The 22,787-nt window shown below is 47.7% G+C and overlaps 1 protein-coding gene across 8 annotated transcripts; it reads right to left on the bottom strand.

The window, feature by feature from the left end:
- Positions 1-2,166: 2,166 nt before the first annotated feature.
- Positions 2,167-22,208, bottom strand: LOC135442455 (suppressor of cytokine signaling 1-like). Of its 8 annotated transcripts, none has more exons than XM_064702276.1 (5): positions 22,061-22,208; positions 21,341-21,632; positions 20,082-20,202; positions 6,965-7,089; positions 2,286-3,774 (listed from the first exon to the last, which is right to left on the bottom strand). In XM_064702276.1, the coding sequence occupies exon 5, from the start codon at positions 3,706-3,708 to the stop codon at positions 3,025-3,027; it is 684 nt and encodes a 227-aa protein (XP_064558346.1). In that variant the 5' UTR covers positions 3,709-3,774; positions 6,965-7,089; positions 20,082-20,202; positions 21,341-21,632; positions 22,061-22,208; the 3' UTR covers positions 2,286-3,024. The 8 variants fall into 8 exon arrangements, with proteins under 8 accessions (XP_064558352.1, XP_064558346.1, XP_064558348.1 ...); XM_064702278.1 differs by having other exon boundaries at positions 21,526-21,632; XM_064702277.1 differs by lacking the exons at positions 21,341-21,632; positions 22,061-22,208 and adding an exon at positions 21,091-21,173.
- Between the last annotated feature and the right edge of the window lie 579 nt (positions 22,209-22,787).

Here is a 22,787-nt window from a genome sequence, read left to right as displayed (position 1 = left end):
GCCTGTGTAAGTTTCCTCGACAAAGTGAAATGAGTCAGCTGGAGAAATGTATAACATAACATATAAAAATGCAAACAATTTTCCTCTATTCCCCAAATGGTGCTCAAGAGGTTGTGAGGAAGTTTGCAATTTCTTTTTAAGTCCCCTTAGGAGCCACCAAAAGAAACATTTGGATACAGACCACCAGGAGCTACTCCTACGTGACAGAGGGACCCATTCAGAGGCAGGGTCATTAAAGTGAACATCTCCCACTCTAATGAAAGCAGCAGGATAGTGTTACCCCATGGAAGTAAATTCTTACCCTTTTGCTTGTACATCTTTTTTCTCAAGAGCTGAAAGAAAAAGGTTTCTCTTCCAACATCCAAGCAGAGAATGAAGGATTCTAATGCTTGCCTCAGCCAATGCACTTTTCACTTTCCTGTTCTTTCTACATTGATTTCCTTTCTTGCACCAATCCTGATCTGCAGAGTGACCTCTCCTTGGGAATAATGAGGATACTCACACATGATGTGCTTTCAACTTTCACAATATAACAATGCTTGGCAGTAATTCACTGCTTTTCATCCACAGATCTCAAATCAATTCGCTGCAGCCCTGCATGGAATTGACTTACTTGTGAGACTGAGACAAGTGCTTGCTGCGCAATTAAACAAAAAAAAAAAAAAAAAAAAAGAGGAACAAAATAAAGTAGACTTTATTAAAATACAAACTATTTCCTTCTCCCATGGTGTGATTTTCCTGAAGTGCAATCCAGGCTGCAAATAGGGCTTCTCTGCAGCCCCCAGCTGCACAACCCAAGATGCTCATTTGCGGCCAAATGAGAGCAGTTCACAGCCAGGTCACAGCAATACCGTCAGAAAGCTCTTCCCTCAGTGAGGTATAACCGTGGCCAGAAAACAGAAGCATTCCTGTGCTCAGTTCTAAACATGGAAGAAATTATACTGCTCCTCCACCCCCCTACTTTCTGAAGGGAGGCAGGAAGGGAGCCAAGGCACCTCAGCAGACACCTTCAAGAAAGCAAAGGATCGAGAGGTGGACATGATGCCTGGGCCAGCAGATCCAGTCCCATTCCTCCATGGCAGAGAGGGAGAGCAGCTGTGTGCCTGTGTGCCTGAGGCAGGGCCTTCACCCAAGAGCCCAGGAACGGTCCCAGAGGTGCCCAGAGCCACCTGAGATGCTGGCAGCAAGCAACACTATGCCCACACATCAGCCACCCCAGGGCACACACCCTGCAGAAATGAACAATCCCAGCTCCTGCTTTTGCACTGGGCTGAGACACAGTAACTGCAGGGGCACCGAGCTGCCTCTGGCCTCCCTGCAGCTGGAAGGAGCATGCAGCAAGGACAAGATCACCACTTCCCTGACACTTATCTAACTACCTTGGCTGATAAGCCAATGCCCTGAGACAGGCAGCCAGGCACCTCTCTGCCAGCAGGGCAACAAAGCCCTCCAGAGAATAATTCAGAGTGTCTAAGTTAGGCTCCTGTGATGAATCACAGCCTGTATCTCCCTCTGTGCTGACCACACACTTTAGTTCCTCGGATAAAACAGCTGAAGACAATAGAGCAAATTCAGTGTGCTCTCTTTCCCTGTTCAGCTTTTTTCTTCCGTACAGGTCTGAAGAGGAAAGTCAGCATGAGCAAAGCAGGCTGTCTGCCCAGCTATGGATGCTTAGCAGCCTATAAAACAGTTTGGCTCAAATTTTAGAGTATCTGAATTTCTTCTTTCATGTAGCTGTTTTCAATCACTTATTTTGAAGACATCATACTGACTATCCCTGAAATGAACCATGACCCTATTTAAGCCAACTGTGATCCTCCCATTTGTACTCATACTCACCAGTTCAAGTTCACTGATGCTGTGCCCTGTTCTAAGATCTTGAATTTCTTTTTTTTTCAAACACTCAGTACAAATTTTGAGGTACTAAAAAAAACTTTCTAAAAATGTAGGGCTGAGATTTTCAGAAGTTTCTCTGTTTAGACAATTCTTTACTACATTACACTACAAGATGAATTTAAGTTTAATGTTCCCAGCTAGGACCACTCATTTATGTTCTGCTTGTGTTCTTTATGAGAAATTCACTTAATTCACTTTGATTTCCAAGCCTGGGCACTAAACTAACTGGGCTTCTAACATTAGAAGGGAGTGAAGTTATCACCAAGTATTCACTGACTTTTAAAAATCAATATAAAAATTTTATTAAAATTTTAGAAGTTTTATATAAAAAATTCCTTGCCTTTCAGAGGCAAAACCAAAACATCTTCTGATGCTCGACAGATGGCAGCAGCACACTATCACATGAGCTTAAGAAAGGGTGCAGGATCCCATCTCTTCACACCCTCCCAGGGCAGATACAACTCTCCAGACCAGGGTTATCTCTGCCATGCCCTTAAGTACAGCATAACCCATCTTCACTCTCCAAAAATCCAATTGAATAAAGCAATGCAAAAGCCAGTGAAGCTGCATGTATCATACATGGCTGCAATGGTCTCACTTGGTGCAAACACCGGCCTCTGAAGTAACAGGCATCATATTTGTACTGCAGGGAGTGAAACATGCTCTTGCTCCACCACAGCTTCGTGGGTCAGCACAAGGGTCATGCCCATCGATGTCCAAGCTGCACTGCTGTGGGACTGGACTCAGCTGCACTCCACCAGGGCAGATTTGAGGCAGGAATGAGCTCAAGCACTTTGGGGTAGAAGAGAACACAGGGTGGACCTGGGAAGATGGGCAGCTCACCTTTTTTTCTGAAGCTTTTAAGTTATAAATGGAGCAAAGAGCAGGACTTGGTGGCAGTGGCAATGTCTGCTCTTTAGGTCTGGCTTTACCCCAGGCACATCTGGGAAAGTCACACTCACTGTGCATGTACGAGGACACATCTGTCACAGCCACTGGGTTCAAGCTCTGCTCCCTCTGCCCTCCCCCTTCATCTCCCAGCAGCCAGTCCAGCATCACTGGTGTGGCACACATCCCACCAGCACAGCCATAAAAGAGGCATCTCCTTTCATCTCCCATATGCATCCATCATCTCCTAGCCCAGGACAGAGAGGGGCTGGGGCCAGCGCTCCCCTCTGACCCTCCCCTTCTGTCCAGGGGTGAGAACACCTCTTCCCTCAGACACATTCCCAAGGAGCCCCCCAGCCCTGCTCTGTCCTCTGTCGCGGCACCAGCAGGGAGGCTCCGGCAGCACAATTCCCGCAGCGTGGGCACTGCCCGGCGGCTCCGGCACAGGGGCTCAGAGAACACCAGGGGAGTTCCCCCCATCTCATCAAAGTGCAAGGGGTTGTTCCGGGTCCCCGCCACCACCAGCTCCAGCAGCCGGACCACGCAGTCTGAAAACCAGTTCTTGAGGCGGAAATAGCCCTCCTGGAAAGAGATCCGAAGGCTGACGGGCCCCGTGGGCATCCGCACGCTCAGGCTGAACAAGCAGTTCCCCTGCGAGCTGTCCCGCACCAAGTAGGTGCCTACAGGCTCCCGCTGGAGCTTGGCGTGGGCCTCCCCCACGGACAAGGGGCCCCAGTAGAAGTCACTAGCCTGGAGGATATTGAGGGATCGCTCCAGGACTTCCCACTCGCAGCTACGAAACATCCGGAAACGATCGGGCAAGCCGGGCGGCGCGGGGCTGGGGAGAACGCTCCGATGCTGCCTTTGCAGAGGAGAAACAGTGCTCTGTGTGTTGTGCAGGTCATCTGGCCTCCCTCTGATCATCTCTCAAAGAGCCCATGAATCCCGGAGAGATGCTGCCTTTACCATGCTTCCTCCTTTGCATCCAGCCTGCGGGACAGAAGGAGAGTGAGGCAAACCCAATACCTTCTTCAACCTGGGCAAGACACTTCCCGTGGGAGAAAGACCAGCACGAGTACCAAAGAGGGTACCAAGGAGCTATTGAATGTCACCAGCCCCCAGCTGTGGGGAAAACCAAGGATGACAGGGCTCCAGCTGGGTCCCCACCAGCACAAGGTGGCACTTCACAGAGCTCTGCATCCATTGGGTTTCTGTGATTCACAGCCAAGGGCTCCTACACACCCTCCAGCAGGTTAGTTTGAACCCAGCAGATCTCAACATTTCAAGATTTCCCTCTGATAGACATTCGGGACTCTTCAGAGTAGCCTTGAGATTGGAAAGGTGAAATGACACCACAAAAGAAAAGGGAAAGATTTCCTAAAGGAGGAAAGTATCATTTACTTTGTCCTTCAGTGAATGGTAGAAAGGTTTCCTCACACTTCAACCCTTTCTCTGGCAAAAAGATTGACAAGAGGACTTAGCAGAAGCAGAAGACAGGTATGAGCCTTTCTCCCCCAAATCCCAGGAACCACTCCCTTGTCCCAAGACATGCCTGTTTCTCTATGTCAGGAGAAAGCAAAGGTCTCAGATCAAGACTACTCAAGAAATGTTACATCAGCTTCAAGGCTGAAACTACCTTGAATGAGCTCACTTAACACTGGTACCAGGCACTGCTGATGCCCTTCCAGACTCTTAACTTCTGTTTCTTCCAGAAGGACAACTCCCCCTGCCTGCAGACAATGCTGCCCTCTCCCAGTCACCATCCTCTAATGTACTGTCGTGACCCTGCTCATCTCCTGCACCTTGTGTTATCACCAGGCTGTTTTGCATTTCTGAACCCAGCATTGCCATCAGCCATGCAAGTCACTTCAATTATATTTTTAAAAATATATATTCTAAATGTGTGTGTCTGTATAGGCACAAATAAAAAACCCACAGCCCTAAGCCAGAGGCTCATTCTGTGTGAGAAGCTGAGCTGTAACATACCACTTCCCCAGGCCTGACAAGTCAGTAGCTCGCTGCCAAATGCTGCCCTCACTCCCTTGACATACTCCATTAACCCAGTCATACTCACTCACAGCACAGCCATGCTTGGAGCAGAACAGAGTGCTGGCACAGCCTGCAGCAGAGGAAGAGACACACTTCATCTCCAGCAGCTCCCTCCCCCACCACAGACCTGCCAGAGCACTGGGGCTCAGGGCTCCTATCAGGCAGGCAGGCAGGCAGCCCCCCAGGGAATGTGCAGGGACCTGTGCTGGGCCTGCTCTGCAGGGAGAGCTTCAAGTTAAGCTTAGCTCCTTGCAAGGTTCCCCCCAAGCTGTCTCACACCCTTTGCCAGCTATTCAAAAGCCTCACATTCCTTTTGGTGATGTGCTAGCTGGGTGGGGACCCTAGGAGAGGACACACATCTTTCCTTCACAGGGGCACAGTCGTTAGGCAGAGCAGGCATGTGCCTGGCAGTGCCTTACCAGACATCTTTTCTAGTCTAACATCTCTCTCAATACTTAACAGTAATACGAATAATGTAGCTGCCAGGAACGTTTCATATATGGAGCCCTAAGCATCCTTTCCAAGAGCAGCCGGGGAAGCTTATCCAGCTTATAGCCCTGTGATTTGCAGTCCACAAGCTGCTAATGTCCCTGGTACTGTTCTGAGTGCTGTTGATCCTGCCCTCTACACAGTTTCATAGGAGGGAAATTCCATGCTTAGAGAAAGGTGGGAGGGGTGGGAAGGAGTTAATCAAGTTGGGTTTTTCTTTTCCATTTAAAAAGAAAGAAAGAAAGAAAAAAACCCCAGCAGTTGAAAGCTGCTCAGACTATTCAGCAAGTCAGAATAAATCTTAGGTGAAGGTGATTTAGTGAGCAGGATGCAAACACACACAATCCCCACTACAGCAACAAGGGCCATCTATCACCACTGAAAACTCAGCATAGAAGGCACCACAAGAAGTTGCAGCATCTCTGTCCCTCTCCTTCTTCTCTCTGCTGGGTGAGGAAGCTACAGAACCCTCTGACATCAGTTCCTATAGGAAACAAAGGTCATCTGCCAGGTGCCTCCAGGGCTGTGGCTCTAGCTTCAAAAGGAGTGATAAAGAACCTTCCTAAACAGCAATTTCTCTTGGGTACAAATGGAAATTTTGCCAATTTCACGGGTCGAGGTTGGAAATTTAATTTAAGCACAAAAACAGAAGCAGGCAGCTGTCTTTCAATTCCAGGCTAGTTTTAAAAATAACAACAAATATATAATTTGTTTAGGGCTGCAGATTCTATTTGACAGAAGAAAAACCCAAACTGGTTTCTCCCAGTTTTCAACCTTTAGTCATTCACCCAAGTCCTTTAAGAAAAATCCACTGCTACTAGAAATCTGGCTGACTAAGAACTGAGACTGTCATAATTTCAAATTCAAAGTAAATTCAAAAATAGCACCTTGACAATTTGCTCACTTGGTTTGAAATCTACATATAGGTCAGAGCCTGAGATGGGGGGAATTTGTTTAGCTTCAGTGACCCATTTCCAAGAGCTAAGTGCCTGGCTTGCAGCACAGCATTAGTTACAGTAATATTAGCCCTAAAAGTGCTTCCTGATACTGCCTTTAAGGTTCACTTTTAATGGCTCAACAGGTCCTAGGCGTACACAGCCTCCACATCACAGAGGATGTGCAGACCCAGGATTAGGAATAAACCAAGGCAGGGGTGTAATAAAACACACATGCATAATTAGTTCTGCTGACTTGTCACACCATGATTTGCTTTCCCTCTTTTCCCCTCCAAAAAACCCCAAAAAACCCCAACACCCAAACAAGTTACTACCTCTCTACTGCAAGTCAGAACAATGCTTGCAGCCAAAGCAACATATCCTAAAAAGCTGGTGTCCTGCTAATTAAAAGGCTGCATAAGTTTCTCCAGACTTTCTGATTTAGTGCAAGTTCAAGAGCTTTTCAAAATAAGTGCTCATGACACAGGGCATTCTGCTTTCCTCCTCACTCACGACCCAGGCAAGGCAGGGTGTTTTATATAAGGAGACAATTCTAGTAAACCAGGGGACTGTGCACAGCGTGTGGTTCAGCCAAGCCAGCCCGGCACCCTGGAGCTTGACAAATCTGGCATGTTCAACATCAGCCTCAAGTACTCAGCTATGATGCATCCTCACATTCTTCTTCTAGGACACTTGAAAAAGCTTACCTCTTTGTCTTTGCCACCCATAGGGATGAGATTCTGAATGTCAGGACTGCAAGTGGTCCAAATTCAAAAGCTCCGATGCGGCACTTCCCAGTTTCTGCACAGCTTTACTTAAGAGCAAATCCATCCTTTGAAAAAAAAAGACATCCATCAAGCAGGTGACTAAGCCCATTAGTTTGCTGTAATGTGGATCTAAAATACAACAAATCTGGGGACAGGTTGTTTGTCTCTATCTCTTTGATCTGTGTTACTGTAGAAACACGTATACAGCACTTCAGATAGCAACAGAGACAGCAGATTGCTGCTGTTGTAGTTATTATTGCTATTTACAAAGCCATGAGCTGAGTAGGTCCAGGCAGCTCACAGGTGGCCCAAGGACAAGTGGAAAGACCACAAAGTTGCCATCATGTTCCAAAAGCAGGAACCATAAAACTCAAATGTTAAGAGATGACGGCAACAGAAATAAACCTAAGGATTCAGAACACAAAGTCCCAACTTGTTCTGAATACAAAACACAACATTTAGAGTATCTAATTTGATACCACATAGGTATCCATTCACTGTGACCCAATCTGTTCTGGCCCACACTCTTCTGCCCTGCTTCCCCAGCTCTCAAGACTTTTCCTCCTCACAGATGGCAAAGTAAACCCAGTGACCTGGTGGAGCTGCAGACCACCATGTGTGCAATCACGTGTCTGTCAGTGGATCCATTAGCAAGCTGAAAAAACAATCCCAGCTTTCTGCACACCTTTCAGAGGCAGGCCCTGCACAGCTTCACTTGTACCCATGTAACATCGCTTCTCCACATCCTCCCCAGCCCAGTCCGAACTGGGCACACACCCCACAAGCTACACTGACTTGCCACTAGCAGAGCTCCAGGTCCATCTCATTATTACACTTTTATACTATCCCATTATTACCATTCCTGCTCCATTTGGCCTTGACATCTCCCAGATATCAACCCTGCAGTTCCCAGAGCAGTTAGATGGAGGCTGGGATTAGGAAAAGCTCTCCCTAACGTACCCTGCAAGGCCTTGCGACAGCGTCCCTACTCCAGGCAGCAGCGCCGGAGCAGACATTGCTTGTTTGCACGTCTGCATCCCACAGAAATGTGCTGCCCACTGATTTGTGGCTGGGAAAGCTGTTTCAAAGGAAAGCTTGAGCAAAGGGCTGGAAGAAGCCTCCCTGGTAAGAGCCAAGCACGCAGCACTGGGGTTTAATGGTAGGCCAGGCTGGCTCTCAGGCCGCCACCGCCTGCCACACACCGGCACTGGTTTGAACCGCGCCGTCACGGCCACGGTGCACGGTCACACCAGTGAGCGCCCTGCCACTGCCAAGGAGACCAGGGCTGATCCAGAAAGGATCATGGAGGGGGAAGGGAAAGGAGATGCACAGACAGACATGCCAAAGAGAACAGAGGGAGCTGTGGTTAGAGGAAGAATGTGGCCCAGCTCAGCCAAGAGGACCAGTGTTAATCACAGCCAATTTCTCCAGCACAAAGCAGGCCTTGGAGACATTGCAGTTCCCTCTATCTTTTATGCCATGGCAGTTTGATGTGAGGGAGCCATTATGTCTGACACATGAGAGAATATGTGGGAAAAAAACCAAACCACACCACACATACATACCCCAAACCAAAATTGCATTTCCCTATACAACCAGCATCCAAGGATGCAATATTTAACAAAATAAGCTGAGGCAGCACCCACACTGTGGCAGCTCCTATTTCGCACAGCAGAGACAGTGCAGGAAGATCCTGCATGCAGGCTCTGGGAATCAACAGTTGGACACCTTGCAAGAACACTTGTCTTATCAAACACTTCCTGACATTTGGGTATGGAGAACATACTTCAAAACCCACAAATAACTTTGCATGGATCTGATATTAATATTTGGTACTTCTTAACATATTTTTCTATGACACATGTTTTCTGAATTAATATGGCACTTTGCTGATAGGGACTGAAAGGTTTTTACTCCAAGAAAACCCACAAGACTGTGTGATCAGTGCCAAATATTCTTCAAGGGAGGGAAGTCTGCAAGCACTTTGGTTTCTCCATGACACATGTTAATAAAAACCCAACAAGGTGGCAGTTTAAAGGAAAAAACAATTGTCTTTACTGAGCTAATTGAAGGAGTTAGAAGAAAGACATCCATTTTTAGGGTCCCCTTTTCAAGCCTTGGAAATACTATGCACTTTCAGAAACTTATTCAAATAAAAGAGCCTACTCCTCATCTAAATAGCCCAATGTGAAACTGTAGTCCTGCCATTTCAGAACAGAGAAGTCTCATCACTTCCCTGATCTCAGAGGCTGCTCTGCAGTAGTCACAAGCAACTACAGCTTATTCCACAGCAAGTAAAACTACCAAAACTACCATCTGACTTCTGCCAAAGACATCTTCTACTGAAGACTGAATTATTTCTGCCTTCTCCTGTAACTGGGGAAACAAGAAGAAAAAAAAATAGAAAAAGGAAATCAAGAGGAGTTACTACTAAGTTCCAAAGCTGCAGCTGAGCCTATCCTGCTATGGCTTAAGCAGAGAGTTGTTGCTTGCCTCTGGCCAACAGCATTTTTGGTAAGTGAGGGAAGCCCAGTGGCGTTGCTCCTGACCTTTGCAGTTTCACAGCGAGCAGCCATTCCTGTGAATGTCAGTGCTGCACGGCTACACAAAACCTCAGCCCTGTGCTTGGCCAGTGAACACAGAATCTGGGCTGCTGCCTTGCCATCCCTCCCTCCCCACCACACACCAGCTCAGGAAGCTGCCCTCTGGAAAGGTGGCTGGAGCTCTCCCCACCTTGGGGGCAGAAACAAGGAGACAGGGAGAGGACACAAGGAGGAAGAAGAAAGAAGCCAAGCTAACAGCAGTCCCTCGTGTCTCCCTACTTGAAATGCTCCATCCCATCTCCCTGCTGAGAGGGGGATCAGTGGGAAGGGGGTACGCCCAGGGCTGCCTCCAACCCATCATGGCTCCTCAGCACTACCAGCTTCCCCCACGCCCAGAGCAGCAGCACAGGTACATTTCCTCTGCCTCTCTCTACTAAACTGACTTTGTTCCAGAGCCCTGTTTCAGGAAATGAGTAAATCCTGAGAGACAAAAGCCATCAGTGGTCCGGCTTTTTATCAAAACCATCACACTGAGCCGGAAAGGAATTCAAAGAAGCAGCTAACCCTGAGGAATTAGCAGTGTCTGCAGCTAAAGCTGGTTCAGAATCCTTACCAGAACTATGCTGCTAGACGAGTCCCAGATGATTAAACAACAGGACCACAGGGGGACAAGGCAAACACCCTGCCTTGGGTCTTCAGTAGGACCAGCTTCAAAAGACGTGAGGGGCCATTATGCAGCACCAGTTACTGTGCCTCCAGAGCAAAGGGCAAGGGTCAGAAAGCACAGACACACCACAACACTAAGTTTTATAGTGGGGGATTTCCAACACACAAAATAAAGAAACTAGTCCTGAGAGTCAAAAGTAAAAAGAATTTTAAAAAAATTAAGTCATGAAAGGTTATTTAGGAAATCCTAAGTGACAGAGCATGCAGACCTCCGACAAATGATGGCAGAGATGCTGCCTGGCTAAGAGGACAGGCTTGGGGGACAATATGGGTCACACTGCAGGTATCACTGTAGGTGCAACAGCTGGCAAGAGCTTCTGCTGTGGATCAGAGACATCAAACACACACACACTACAAAATCACAGTCCCTATTCAGATCTCTCTACAACCTCAATAATCCTTTAGAAGATGAAAAAATAATCCTAGAGGAGCCAATATAAAGGAATATAAATTATTGACAGTAGGGAACAAATTTATATGAGGATGGCTGTTATGAAACTGGGACAGTAGGTGGCCAAGACAAACGAAACAAAACCCAGAAAACATATGGCATTTTCAGTTTATCAAAACCAGAAAACCTCAGGGGGAATAATTTAGTTGAGTGGGATACCAGCTAGTGGGGACAGGGACACTGCAGAAAAGTTACACAAGCAAGCAGGTATTATTTTTTCTTGCACAGGATGTTGAGATTTCCCAGTATTTAATGCTGATTAACCTGAAAGGAAAAAAGAGGGGGCTCTATCAGAAGAGATAGGGAAAAGTGACATTAAAGCAGAAAGCCAGCTGGGCACGGTGGACTATACCTGGAGATTTGGAATTGGAAATGGATGGTTGAGATACAAAGAGACCATCTCTCAAACAAGTGTTTTCTCAAGCAAATCAGCTGCACTAGCAATTGCCAGAGGGCTGCAAGTATTGGAAGGAACTTTTTTCAACGTGTGCTCTTAAAGCAGGAGCAGCACAAAGCTACCTGGTGTGGGGGGAGAGCCAACCCCCAGGCAGAGTTCCCCATCACACAGATGGCACCTGAAGGAACAACAGATGACAGGACACACTTTGTGCTTCCTCAAAGCAAGTCAAAAAGCAAGACATGGAACACAAGCTAAAGAGCCAGCAGCATCCAGGACCTGTAAAGCAGATGGGCAGAGGACATGGGGCAGTCATGCCACAGGGTGAATGGGAGGTAGAAGAGGGGTGGCCGAAGGAAACCAAGGCACTTCAGCCCCTGCACATCTGGTCACCTCTCTGCCCCCCTCCCAGCCACTGCATCTTCCCCCTGGTTTGACTCAGCCCACTTTGCAGAGCAGCCCACCTCACTCCTCAACAGGCTGGTGGGTACAAGCAGCCCAAAGGCTCCTCCATCTTTTATGCAAGCAGCTCCCTCCCCCGTGACTGTGCAAACTCACAGGCTGACCCAGGTCTCTTCCTAGAATTGTCTCTCCATCTTCAAGCTGTCATTCCCCACAACACCCCCAAGGCTAATCTTGCTCCCCAGCAGGCAGCTCACAGCCTCGTGTTACTTAAATCCAACTCAAAATGTAGTGAGCCCTCTCCATCGCCTTCCCAGGGTAAACACTGTGACAAAATCACTTCACTCCCTGCAGGACAGAGAAGTCAGAGGTCATTAAAAATTCGTCAGCAGGAAAGCAGCAGGAGGTCAGGCAGGACTCTGTCCTGACACATACAAATGCACGCAGGCTTGTAGAAAAGCCAGCTGGGTCTATATTTTCAAGAGCAATAAATTAAGTGGTGCAGCTGACCAATGAGCCAAGTAACAGTGCTGAGGGCTCATTAAGGAAAGCTCCAGCTCCGAATGCAAAAGCAGTCATTTAAAAACCAAGAGGCAAGTGGGACTGGGAGGGTGCAAAATGGATGGGAATGTAACAGTAATGTCACCACCTGAGAGAATACAGTCAGTTCTAGTTACCTGAAATAAAAACATACAGAGCTGAAACAAAGAGGGTAGGCCTAAAGATGGGTAATAAGGAGCAACACATAATTGTACAGAGAGACTGGAGAAATTTCTTGCTCAGTTTAGAGAGCAGATACATATATACAAGAGGATGCTAGAGAAAGATACAGTCCAATCAGGACATTCTTTTTGTATTCTTTCAGAAAACCAGATGAGAGGAAGTTCAAAGGTGACCAAGACTGAAAAGTAACTAATTTGAAAACTCATAAAAGGAAAAACTCCAATCATGTAGACTGGGGAAAGTGAGAGAGCTGATCTGAGAAGTCTCATTTCTCTTCCCTCTCAAATGTCTTTGCTTTGTTTCTATGCTGTACCCACCACATCATGCTTTAGCAGACCTTAGGCAGAGGAATGCAGCAACAAAGGTCTGGGGTTTTGAGCAACACCTTTTTAAGACATCTCTTAACCATTCAAACCTGACATAACACTAAGAGGAGCCCAGCACAAGCCATAAATGTCCTTTGTGCAAAACTGAAGTAGTAAACAAGGGCATATGAAGTCAATATGAGGAATCAACGATGGACCTGCTGCAGAGTTAAAATAGCTCTGTCCATGTTTTCCTTTTTCTTTGATGACTAAAAAGAACAGCACCTCTTCTTTGGATCTGCTGACGTGAAAATCGGCATGCACCCTACACAAACAGCAGATTTCAGTCTTTACTGCTAAAGCAGTAAATGTTGCTCCAACTTCTCTCCTTCCACACCACAAAATCTCACCAGAATACAAGGTAGAACTAAAATAGGGATAAAGAACAGCACTGGTGATCTGTCAAAAAGCACAAACAATCCATTCCTGCACAATCAAACCTGTGCTATCACCACTAGTGTGCCAACCGAGGCACACTTAGGCTGAATCCCCTCAGCTGCAGCAAGGGGCCTTCAGCAGGACGTGCAGAATCCCAGCTACACAGTACAGATTGCAGATCTCTGGCATTTTCCAACAGCTAACAGCCACACTCATTTTCTTAGCTTTAGCCTAAGTTTTCAAATAAACTTTGCTACTGAGGAAGTACAAAAGTAGATCCAAGCTGTTTCTGAACTGCAGAGTCACATACATGCAAAAACTCCCTCGTTGCACAAGTCACAGTCTGAAGGCAAAATTTTTTTCAGCATTTGCAGGGAGTGAGGGGAAGGACAAAAACCCTCTGCAACAAAGGCAACCGAATGCAGCCAGCTTGTCCCAATTTTGCCCGCCCCTGCTCCAGTACAAAGCTAAAGGAGCCCATCTGCAAACTTAACAGTGGCACCGTTTGGTTCTTCCCCTCAACTCTGCATGTGTTTGCGAACAAGCAGAAGCACACAAAGTGCAGGAGGAGCAGGAAGGGAGAAGGCAGAGAGAATGTGCATTATCAAAATACCTTGAGAGCAGTTCTTGGAAATGTGCAGCCTGCGAGCCTGTATCAGACACTCATTTCCTGTGAAGTGCACACAGGCCTTTTCATTTCTCCACTGAAGAGGATGAAAATAAGGGGCAGCTCTGAAGTCTCCAAAGACAACACAAACCAGCATTTAGCCATTCTACTAAAACTGAATTTACATTTTTACACTATTAAATACCTATTGAACAGAAGCATTGAGTTCCAGAAGTTTAAAAGTAGGATTTTCTACACTTCTGACTTCTAAATCTTAACTTGAAACCTGTCACTTGGTATGGGGAGAGGGGGAAGAATTCTACACAATGTCACCAAATCCTACTACATCAAACAGCACTGCACCTTTTTTTAAAAGGTTGAAACTGATTTCAGCAAAACGGTGAGCTAATAAATACCTTACTGAGGGAGAAGGATGCAGGATATGCACAAATGCAAACCAGAAGAGTAGGCTGTAATGAAGTAGACTGACAAGATAAAGGGGATAAGTTGCTATCATACCTGCCTCTGCCTCTACTTACACGCAATCAAGGATATAATTAATGTAGCATTTAGTTGCATTATTTTAAATAAATATGCCTCCTAATGACATATAGGCTTAACACCTTTACCCTCTAAAATATATGGTTCCTGTATGGCTTATTCAGCTCTCACACCATCCATATCTTAAGTCACAGAGATGCATGTGCCCTCCTCTCCCATCGTGTGAGCTTTTGGCAAGCAGCACTAGCTGAGGTCTGCAGCGGCCTGGAATAACAGCTCAGGAACACACCAGCTCCCCACAGCTTTTATTAATCTAACCACAGTATCAACCCGAACCAAATGATGTCAGATTTAAGTATTGGCACTATCTCTTTATTGCTGACCAAACCAAGGCTGGAGAAATCAGGACAGAGAAGCCTGTGGGTGGCAAGGGGAGAGCGGGTGGCAAGGAGCTGCAGGGAAAAACTAGGAGAAAAGAGCAGAACATTCCCAGTGGGGACAGAGAAAAAGAGAAACAAGGGAAAAAACACAGCTCTAAAGGCACATTTTCTCCTTTGTTTCTCAGCAATGCAACCACAGTATTAGTGGCAGCAATTAAGAATTTACACCACCCAGCCCCAGCTCTATCCTTGCATAAACCGACCACCAACTTCACAGAAATCCCAGCTGGACTGAGGAGGGCAAGAGGCACTGGCTGCATGTTTGAAGCTGTCATCTGGAAACTGAATTTGGCCCTCTCTGAGCAGACACAGTGGGGACAGAGACACACACCTGGAAGGATCTGAAGAAGCTCAGCCTCTCCCTAGTGCTCCTCTATGCCCATTTTTGGGGACCCAAGCACCTGTGCCTTCCAACACAACCTTACAGAAAACCCCTGTGTTGCCACTCAACCCCCTTTTAAGTAAGTGATAAGCCAGGTTATTAAAGGACATGCAACATACAGAATATTAACAAGGAGCACAGAAATAACAAAGGCCCAAATTCCAGTTTAACTCAGGAAAAGATGGGAACTTGTGTGGGAGGTTGGCATCCCAGTAATCCTGCGGGTTTGTGCCCAAGAGCCGTCCCCTCTGAAGGGAACAAGAATCCATACTTCAACAACTATGTTTTAAATCACATACCCGGCAGAATCACTCATGAACACAGAAACAAAGCTTGGCTTCATCTGCAGCGACTTCATCGTAACTTGATTCAACTAAAAGCAACATTATATGTGATAATACAGCCTCAGTCTCACAAACTTCTGTGCATGTGCATGATTTTAAAGCACATGACCACTGCCTGCTGTGGCTGAATGGGCCATTTGACATTCACACAGCATCTGAATTGCAGTTGCAGTTGTTTGGAGAAAGAAGATACGCTTGCATACCTTCCTAAGGACACAGTCAGTAGAGAATGAAACATCAGGAAACTAGTTATTTCCGATTCCACCCCATTTTACAGAGTTGAGTATGGTCAACATGTGACTGGGTTTTTCATTTAAATTCTCTGAGAGCTGCAAGGACTAGAACTAGTAAATGGCACTGTCTGGACCACATAGTCCCAAATAGCAGCTTGCTAACAATACTCTTTACCCTCAACTTTCCAGAACAATGGTCAAGCCACATCCCCCATTCTTCACCATGTAGGAGAAGAAAAAAGCCAAGGACATTAACTTAGCATTCTTGAGTTCTTCTCAGCTACCTCTGGGATTCTTCCAGATCCTGTTTCCCAGCCTGTTTTAGCAAGAAGTAATACACACTTTAACTAAATTAAAAAAAAAAAAAGAAACCTAAGAGTAGCATGAGCTGAGGTTTTACACGGTAACCATTCCAAAATTCTCAGTGACAACGCGTGTGTTTGTGGGAAAAAGTGAGTAGTGGATCCTGCATGGCTGTGAGCACCATGACTCAGATTGCATAAAGAAGGAGGATTTAGCGATAACCTTTGCGATGAGGCTTGTCATGGGCGCGCAGCACTGATCTTCTGAGAAACGGCAGGTGTGAGGCTGCGATCTGACTGTGCCAGGTCTGGAGGACGGCGAGTTCCTCCACCCTTCAAGGCAACCCCAAACGGGCACGTACACCCCCGGTTCACAGTTACCCCTCTTCCCTGTAACGCCCTCACTTCTGGCAGGCAGCTCCCTTTTCCAGCTAAGACTAAGTGTAACACTCTGAGCATCGCTTCTCCAGTGCTTTATGTGAAAGAAGTGCTGTGAAGACCAAGTTACCCAGACCTGTGCGGCTGCTTCCCTACAGACCCATCTAAGACATTACATAATTTGCAGGTTTCACTTTAAAAGAAACATCTCCCTGTCCTGACGCCGTGAAGAACACCTTGACAGCAGGACAGTCCCCGAGGAGCCACCCAGGCTACTCCCAGCACCCCGCCGCCACCCCAATACAGCACATGGCTCCCTTCAAGACCGGCAGTGAGATGCCGGCACCCCAAATCTCCCTCGACTCCTCGGGAAAAGCCCCCCAAGCCCCAACACGCTTCTTCTTCCCAGCCAAGAGCGGCCGCAACACCCCCAGGAGCCAAATCAGCGGGGGCTGCACCCCCTCGCAAGCCAAGGGGAGATCGGAGCAGACAGGCAGACGGACAGACAGACAGACTCCTCGCAGCCCGCCCCCCAAAAAGGCCGTTTCCAGTTAACGCAGGACAACTCACTCTCGGCACCTCCGGGGCCACGGGCGGGCGGCGCTGCCTCCGGTGCGAGCGAGCGCTCAGTGCCGGGGCGACAGCGGCGCTGCCTGGCCCGGCCCCCGCCGCTCTCCCGCCCCGAAGCCAAACGGAGGCGGCCCCGCTCCCCGCATCCCCCCCCGGCCCCTCCGCTCACAAAGGGGCCGGTGCGCGGCTTACCGGGGGCGGCGAGGCTGCCCCGCCGGGCCCTCCTCGGCCGCGGGGCGGGCGGGCGCGGCGGCGGCGGCTTCGGCTCGGGGGAGCGGAGCGGCACTGAAGGGAGGGGAGAGGTAGGAGGGGAGGAAACCCCCAAAATGTTTCTTTTCCGAGGAAGGAGCCACGGGGGGAGGGGAAGGGGAGGGGTTTCTCCCTCCTCCACCACGCCGTCTTTCCACGGCGTGGCTCTTGCAAGGGAAAAAAAAAAAAAGTAAAAAAAAGTAAAGAAGAAAAAAGTTTGGGCTTTTGTAAAAGAAAACTTGGACGGATGGGGGAGGGGGGGAGAGAAAGGAAAAAAGGAAAGGAAGAAAAAGGATGCTGTGAAAGCCCCTCCGCCGCAGACTGGCAGAGGAACCGCACCGGGACGGCACGGCAGCATCCGCCAGCCCCGGCACCCGCCGGAGCCACGTGTCGGCCCGGGGAGGCGGCGGCCCGTGCGGGCTCTGCCCCTCCTCCCTGCCCCATCCCTGCCCTGCAGCGCGGGGCTGCGGCCGCGGGGCTCCCGGCGCCGGGGAAGGGGCAGTGTCCGGGCCCGTGGGGGCGGGGAGGGGGCGCACAGGGCTCCTACACCCGCGGAAAACAGAGAGCCTGCCCCGACCTTCCCTGCCGGAGTTCTCCCAGCTCCTCGCGAACCCTGCAGGAGCTCTCAGGACACCGGGCACCCTGGAAGCACAGAGTGTGGCAGGGTAATACGCATTTGAGGAGCGTGCCTCGAAACGTACGCTGTTGCCTTGGTGGGTCGAATTAAAATATTGGAAATCACGTAAAAAATTACAAATGCAGAGAAACGTTATGATAAGAAATATAAATAATGCACCGCATGGTGCATAGTATGAACATATTGCTGCTCAGAGAGAATAGATGTAATAGAAAAAAATATAAACTTTGGAATTCAAACTTTGGAGTACAAACCTCACAGTTTAAAGGCCTAGCCTGTAATGAAGCTATGATTTGATCACGTCATCAGAGCTCTCATTCACCTACATATTTTCTTTTCACCTACATACTTTCGATGCTGCACACATCCCCTAGTGTGTGCATACCAGGTGAACTGCCCTGTTGAAAAAGCTCTATACAAATGCCCAACGCAGATGTGCTCTGGCTGCTCTGTACCAGCCTAGTGATGCAAAGCAGCTGTAATTCCAGCCTGAGCAGCAGAGTAAAAGCTTTACAGCTGCTTGGCATTGCTAGGGAGCATAAAGCAGTCAGAAACACTGCTGAATCTGATCCTCAGCCTTGCCAGAAGTTCCACTGAGTGTTGAGACATCAGTTCTTTTCAATTTTTTCTTTCGACCAACATGAAGATGTTGCTGACCACAGAAGAATTTCTGAACTTCCATAAGAATCTGGGCAAAGCACTTTATTCTTTTTCACAGCGGCTTCAGTGGGAGGACCTGCCGCTGGAGCTCTAAATCACAGCAGGGATGAAGTGCTCATCTGTTCCATTTTTGGTTTTTAAGTAGGCTTGTCACACTTTTCTTTGTATTTTTGGATGGCAGCTTCAAAAATATCCTGTGGTTTGCTTTACAGTTGCCTAGTAGGGAGTCTGTTTTCCTCTGTGGATATTTATAACATTTATTGGGTGACTTCATAGACTCTTCCAGCCACCTTGCCTTAATGTTAAATGGCCTGGTCTAATTCTACCTTTTATTCTTCTTCTTCATCTTTGCCTGTGAAAAGTTAACATCCAGCCTCACTGCTCTGAGATTGCCTATGGGTCTTGCTTATACTTCTCTCATCCACTCGAAACTGTGACCTGGCAGCAGTTACAGCTGAAGTGGATTTCAGCAATCGTCTTCAGCTATAAAAGCCAGTGGGACATGTCACAATGGCACCATTGACCGCAGCTTTCCAAAGCTCAGATCTAAACCACAGGGTCCAAAATGTCTTCAGGACCAAGGTACCTCTGAGGTGGCTTCATTATAGGTGGAAAACACCAGAATGCTGAAATACCTTGTGTCCGGTGCAGTGAAGGAGGAGAAGGCAGTCAGCTGAAAGGCTTTGTGTAATGACAGTGAGAATACAGGCAGGCTAATTTGAACACTGCCCACCGCTGCATCTCTGGAGAAAGCAGGATCCCTCCTAAAGACAGTTTTTGAGATGCCCAGGATGCTGATGACAGTGTGACAAGGAATAGCTCCCAAGAAGGTGCCAGGATTTGTTCTTAGGATTTACAAGTTTTATCCTACGCCTCAATTTTTCCCTGCATATGGATACATATACCCTCACTATCCCCTTTAAACCACATTAAACATGAAAGCATTCATTGATAGAGCTGCTGACAGAATTAACCATTTCCAGAGAGTTTTTCCTGAAGTCCTGCTGCTGAGAGCAGTAGATCTGAATTCATTCTACCTTTGGATCATAGTTCTACTTTATGGTGTTTCTCTGCTTGTTCTTCAGCAATCTCTAAGTCTTTGGTAAGTAACACCCCAACATCTTCACTCCTTCTCAGCATGCAGATTCCTTACATCTTGCATAAGGTAGAAGGAGCCACAGTCTGCCTATTTACTCCTGTCACTTTGGGAGATGTGGGAAAAAGAACAGTATTTTGGGGCAGGTCATAGCAAACTACTGAATAAAGATGGTTTTCTGGGAAGGCAAAAGGCAAACATTGCCTCAGAGGAAGATAGGATAATATGACAAGGAGAAATGGAGATAATGAAACATTGAAAATCTGAAGAAGAAAGGAAAAAAGATACCAAAAGACCAAAGGAGAAGAACATGGAGGACAGAGAGGAGGGAAGATGAGTGAACACATTAGATCACCCAGTACTGACTTGCCCTTCAGCTTTGCAGACCTGTGTGTGGAAGCTCAGCTGGGGCTGGAGCACCAATTCCACATCACAGGTGACCAATTACTTAGGATCTCAGTGCCTTACTAGGCTCCCACCAGACCCAAACATGCTGTTGCCCACTGGTGTGGACACTGACTTTCTGGATGGGATGTGAGTAGGATATGAAACTCCCCTGACAATGTAGCTGACCAAGTGGCCCAGACATGGGGCCCCCAAGCTGGGGGGTTCCTGCCAGGTGGTTAAATGGGAAAGAAAGCAAGAGAAGAAAGCAAGGGGAAAGCCTGAGTACCCTGGGTTGAGAGGTGATGTGGGCAGTGCCTGAGATTTTGTACAGATAGGAGGATGGAAGGATGCTTGAGGGGTGGGTAGGAAATGACTGCCACCATCTCCTGATGTGCTGCAAGTCCAACCTGCAAAGAATACAAAATGTACAATGTTTGATTGCATTCAGTCTTAGGCAGTTTTTCCCTTTTGACCTCTCCTCCCCTTTTGAGATGGTCTCTCTCTTAACTTGCTAAAAGCCTCCTTTTAGGAGGTGCTAACAGCAAAGCATTAAGAAGAAGGGAAAAACCCCAATACCACAAAAAAAGAGAGCCAGGAGGACTAAACCAACACACAAAAATCCCCCAGCCCTGTTCCTCTGCTCTCCCAGGAAAAAAAAAAAAAAAAAAACAAACAACCCAAAAAAACCCAACCAAACAAAAACAAACACCTTCAGTGGTTTAGAGCGAGCAGAGGCTGGTTTTGTTCCACTCTTATGAGAAAAATTAGCACATGTAGTGGCCCCTTTGCATGAAGCGGTGGCAAGGCCCCTCCTTCCTCTACCAGAGCAGGGCTCTTCTCAGTAACGAAGAGAAACTGCTTTCCAGGAAAGCGAAGGTACAGGGGCTGCCCGGAGCGCGGTGACCCAGCGCGGGTGCCGCGGCTTGCGGGCTGCCCGCCCCGGCACGGAGCGGCGGCGCTGCCGTGCCCGGCCGTGCCCCGTGTCCCGGAGCATGGACGGAGCCAGAGCAGCCGGAGCCAGCCGCGCAGGGGGCACGGCGAGCGGCCGATGCGCTCCGTGCCAGTCGGCAACACCCTGTGCTGTCCCGGCTTGGGGAACCCACGGCCGCCGCAGAGCGCGAGTGCTCTCACCCGTGGCCAGTCCGCGCCCCTGGGTCACTTGAGGGAGGAAGACCCAGCAGACAGCGACTTGTGCGTTTTCAAACAAAGCATCGGGCTGTATAATCTGGAAGGTATTTAGGTCGGATTTAAGCAGCTGCAGTCTTTTATAACTGTACAGCAAACCACTCCCTCACCTCTGAATCTTGCCTACATGCCAAACACCCTGGAGCAGTAGAGGACAATCCGGGACAGGGGAAACAAGGTACCAGCCTTCCACACCGCTGGACTCAAGTGTGAGCTCCTTGAGGCTCTGTGGCCACATAAATCCATGACCACCCCAGGTGACTTCTCCCAACATTACTGCCCAACACACATGGAGGTGAAATCCTCAGTTAAGGATTTCATTGTATCCTTGAGGTCTATTGTCTCTCCTTGTTATCCTACCTTTCCAGGATGTGTTACTGGAGGCCGAAATGAGTGGATCTTGCCCAAATCCCTTTGCTCAGAATCCTTCAGTTGGAACATGTAGCCTCAGTCCTGCCCACGCCTTCCCAGATTTGTCCCCCTGCACTGAGGCATGTGGTGATGCTGAACCCCACTCGCAGGACACAGGCACCGAGTTCACTCACTTCAGGCTTTTCTCCAAAGCAGACAAAAACAACCAGGAGAGGCTGCTTGCAGGGAGCAATCCGAGACAGAGACTCCATAGCAGAAAGGTCCTGAGTCACTGTTGGACCTAGAAACAGGGGCTTCCTCAGCTGAGGAAACCAAGCCTCTAAATGAAGTAAAACAATGTAAAATGCAAGGAGTATAGCTATGGACTATAATTTTGGGAGTGGCTGTAGCAAAAGCATTGCAGGTTGGTACCATCTGACAGCAGTGTCTACTGCAGTAAACTAATTTCCAGACCACTCTGCTTTCCAGATGATCACAGGACAAAGAACTCTGTCACATTAATCATTGTTGTTTCGTTAAACATCCCATCTTCATTAAAAAACTGCCAATGGTTGGAAAGCTGCCAGCACCCTAAGTAAACCCCTCAAGTATTTAACTCCTCTCTCCATTATCGAATGTATAACTTGTCTCTAGACAGTTTTTTTCTTGTGCCACTGTTAGGCAGTGTGACAACTGGAGGAGCAAAAATGCAATGCTACATAGGTATACCAAGGCATTGATCATGTTGGTCCTAAATGCTTCTCTCTCATAAAATGTCTTCCAACTCCTTAACAGGCCTAAAAGCTCTGCTAGGAAGCCTCTCCAACTTGTTCCTTTCCTCATTGAATCATAGCTGTCAAAACTGGGAGTTCTTTCACACCCGTAATCACCTCCATGGAATTAGCACACACAATATAATCTCCTGCAATATAATCTCATTACACCTGTTCCTCATTCCCTGCTTGTACATCAGGGAATGGAATGAGCCTGTCAGACTGCACTGGGGGCTCACACTCAGCTGCTGCTCTGCTCTGAGTCAGCCCTTCACCAGAGTCACTTCTTCCACAAACAGCATGGCCAGATCAAAAGTGTGGAATAACTCACCATTGGACTGTTTCAAAACCTCCCCTTACATGCTTGTATCAACTTTAATATTTTGACACTTGCTGCCTAGTCAATTCTCAGTCAGATTACTACAAAATGTGTTAATTTGGTATCATTCCAGTGTTTTAAAAATCAAAACACAGTGTAAGATTGTGTCCATTTCCTTGCTGGAGAGCTATTACTTCAACAGTTTTTACTTTTGTCAGCCAAATCCATAATCCAAATCTGTAACTTACATCTCCAAAAGTTCCCAAGCAGTTTTATAGATATTTTTCCATAAACACACGAGACTTAGTGTTAACTAGAACTTTTCCCTTGTTTTTAAATGATCCTAGTGCCTGCTATTTCCTTA

This window comes from Zonotrichia leucophrys, chromosome 1A, assembly GCF_028769735.1.
Source record: "Zonotrichia leucophrys gambelii isolate GWCS_2022_RI chromosome 1A, RI_Zleu_2.0, whole genome shotgun sequence".
Classification (NCBI taxonomy): Eukaryota; Metazoa; Chordata; class Aves; order Passeriformes; family Passerellidae; genus Zonotrichia; species Zonotrichia leucophrys.
Note: the sequence above shows the minus strand (reverse complement) of the source record. Positions and strands in the feature narration are given on the sequence as shown.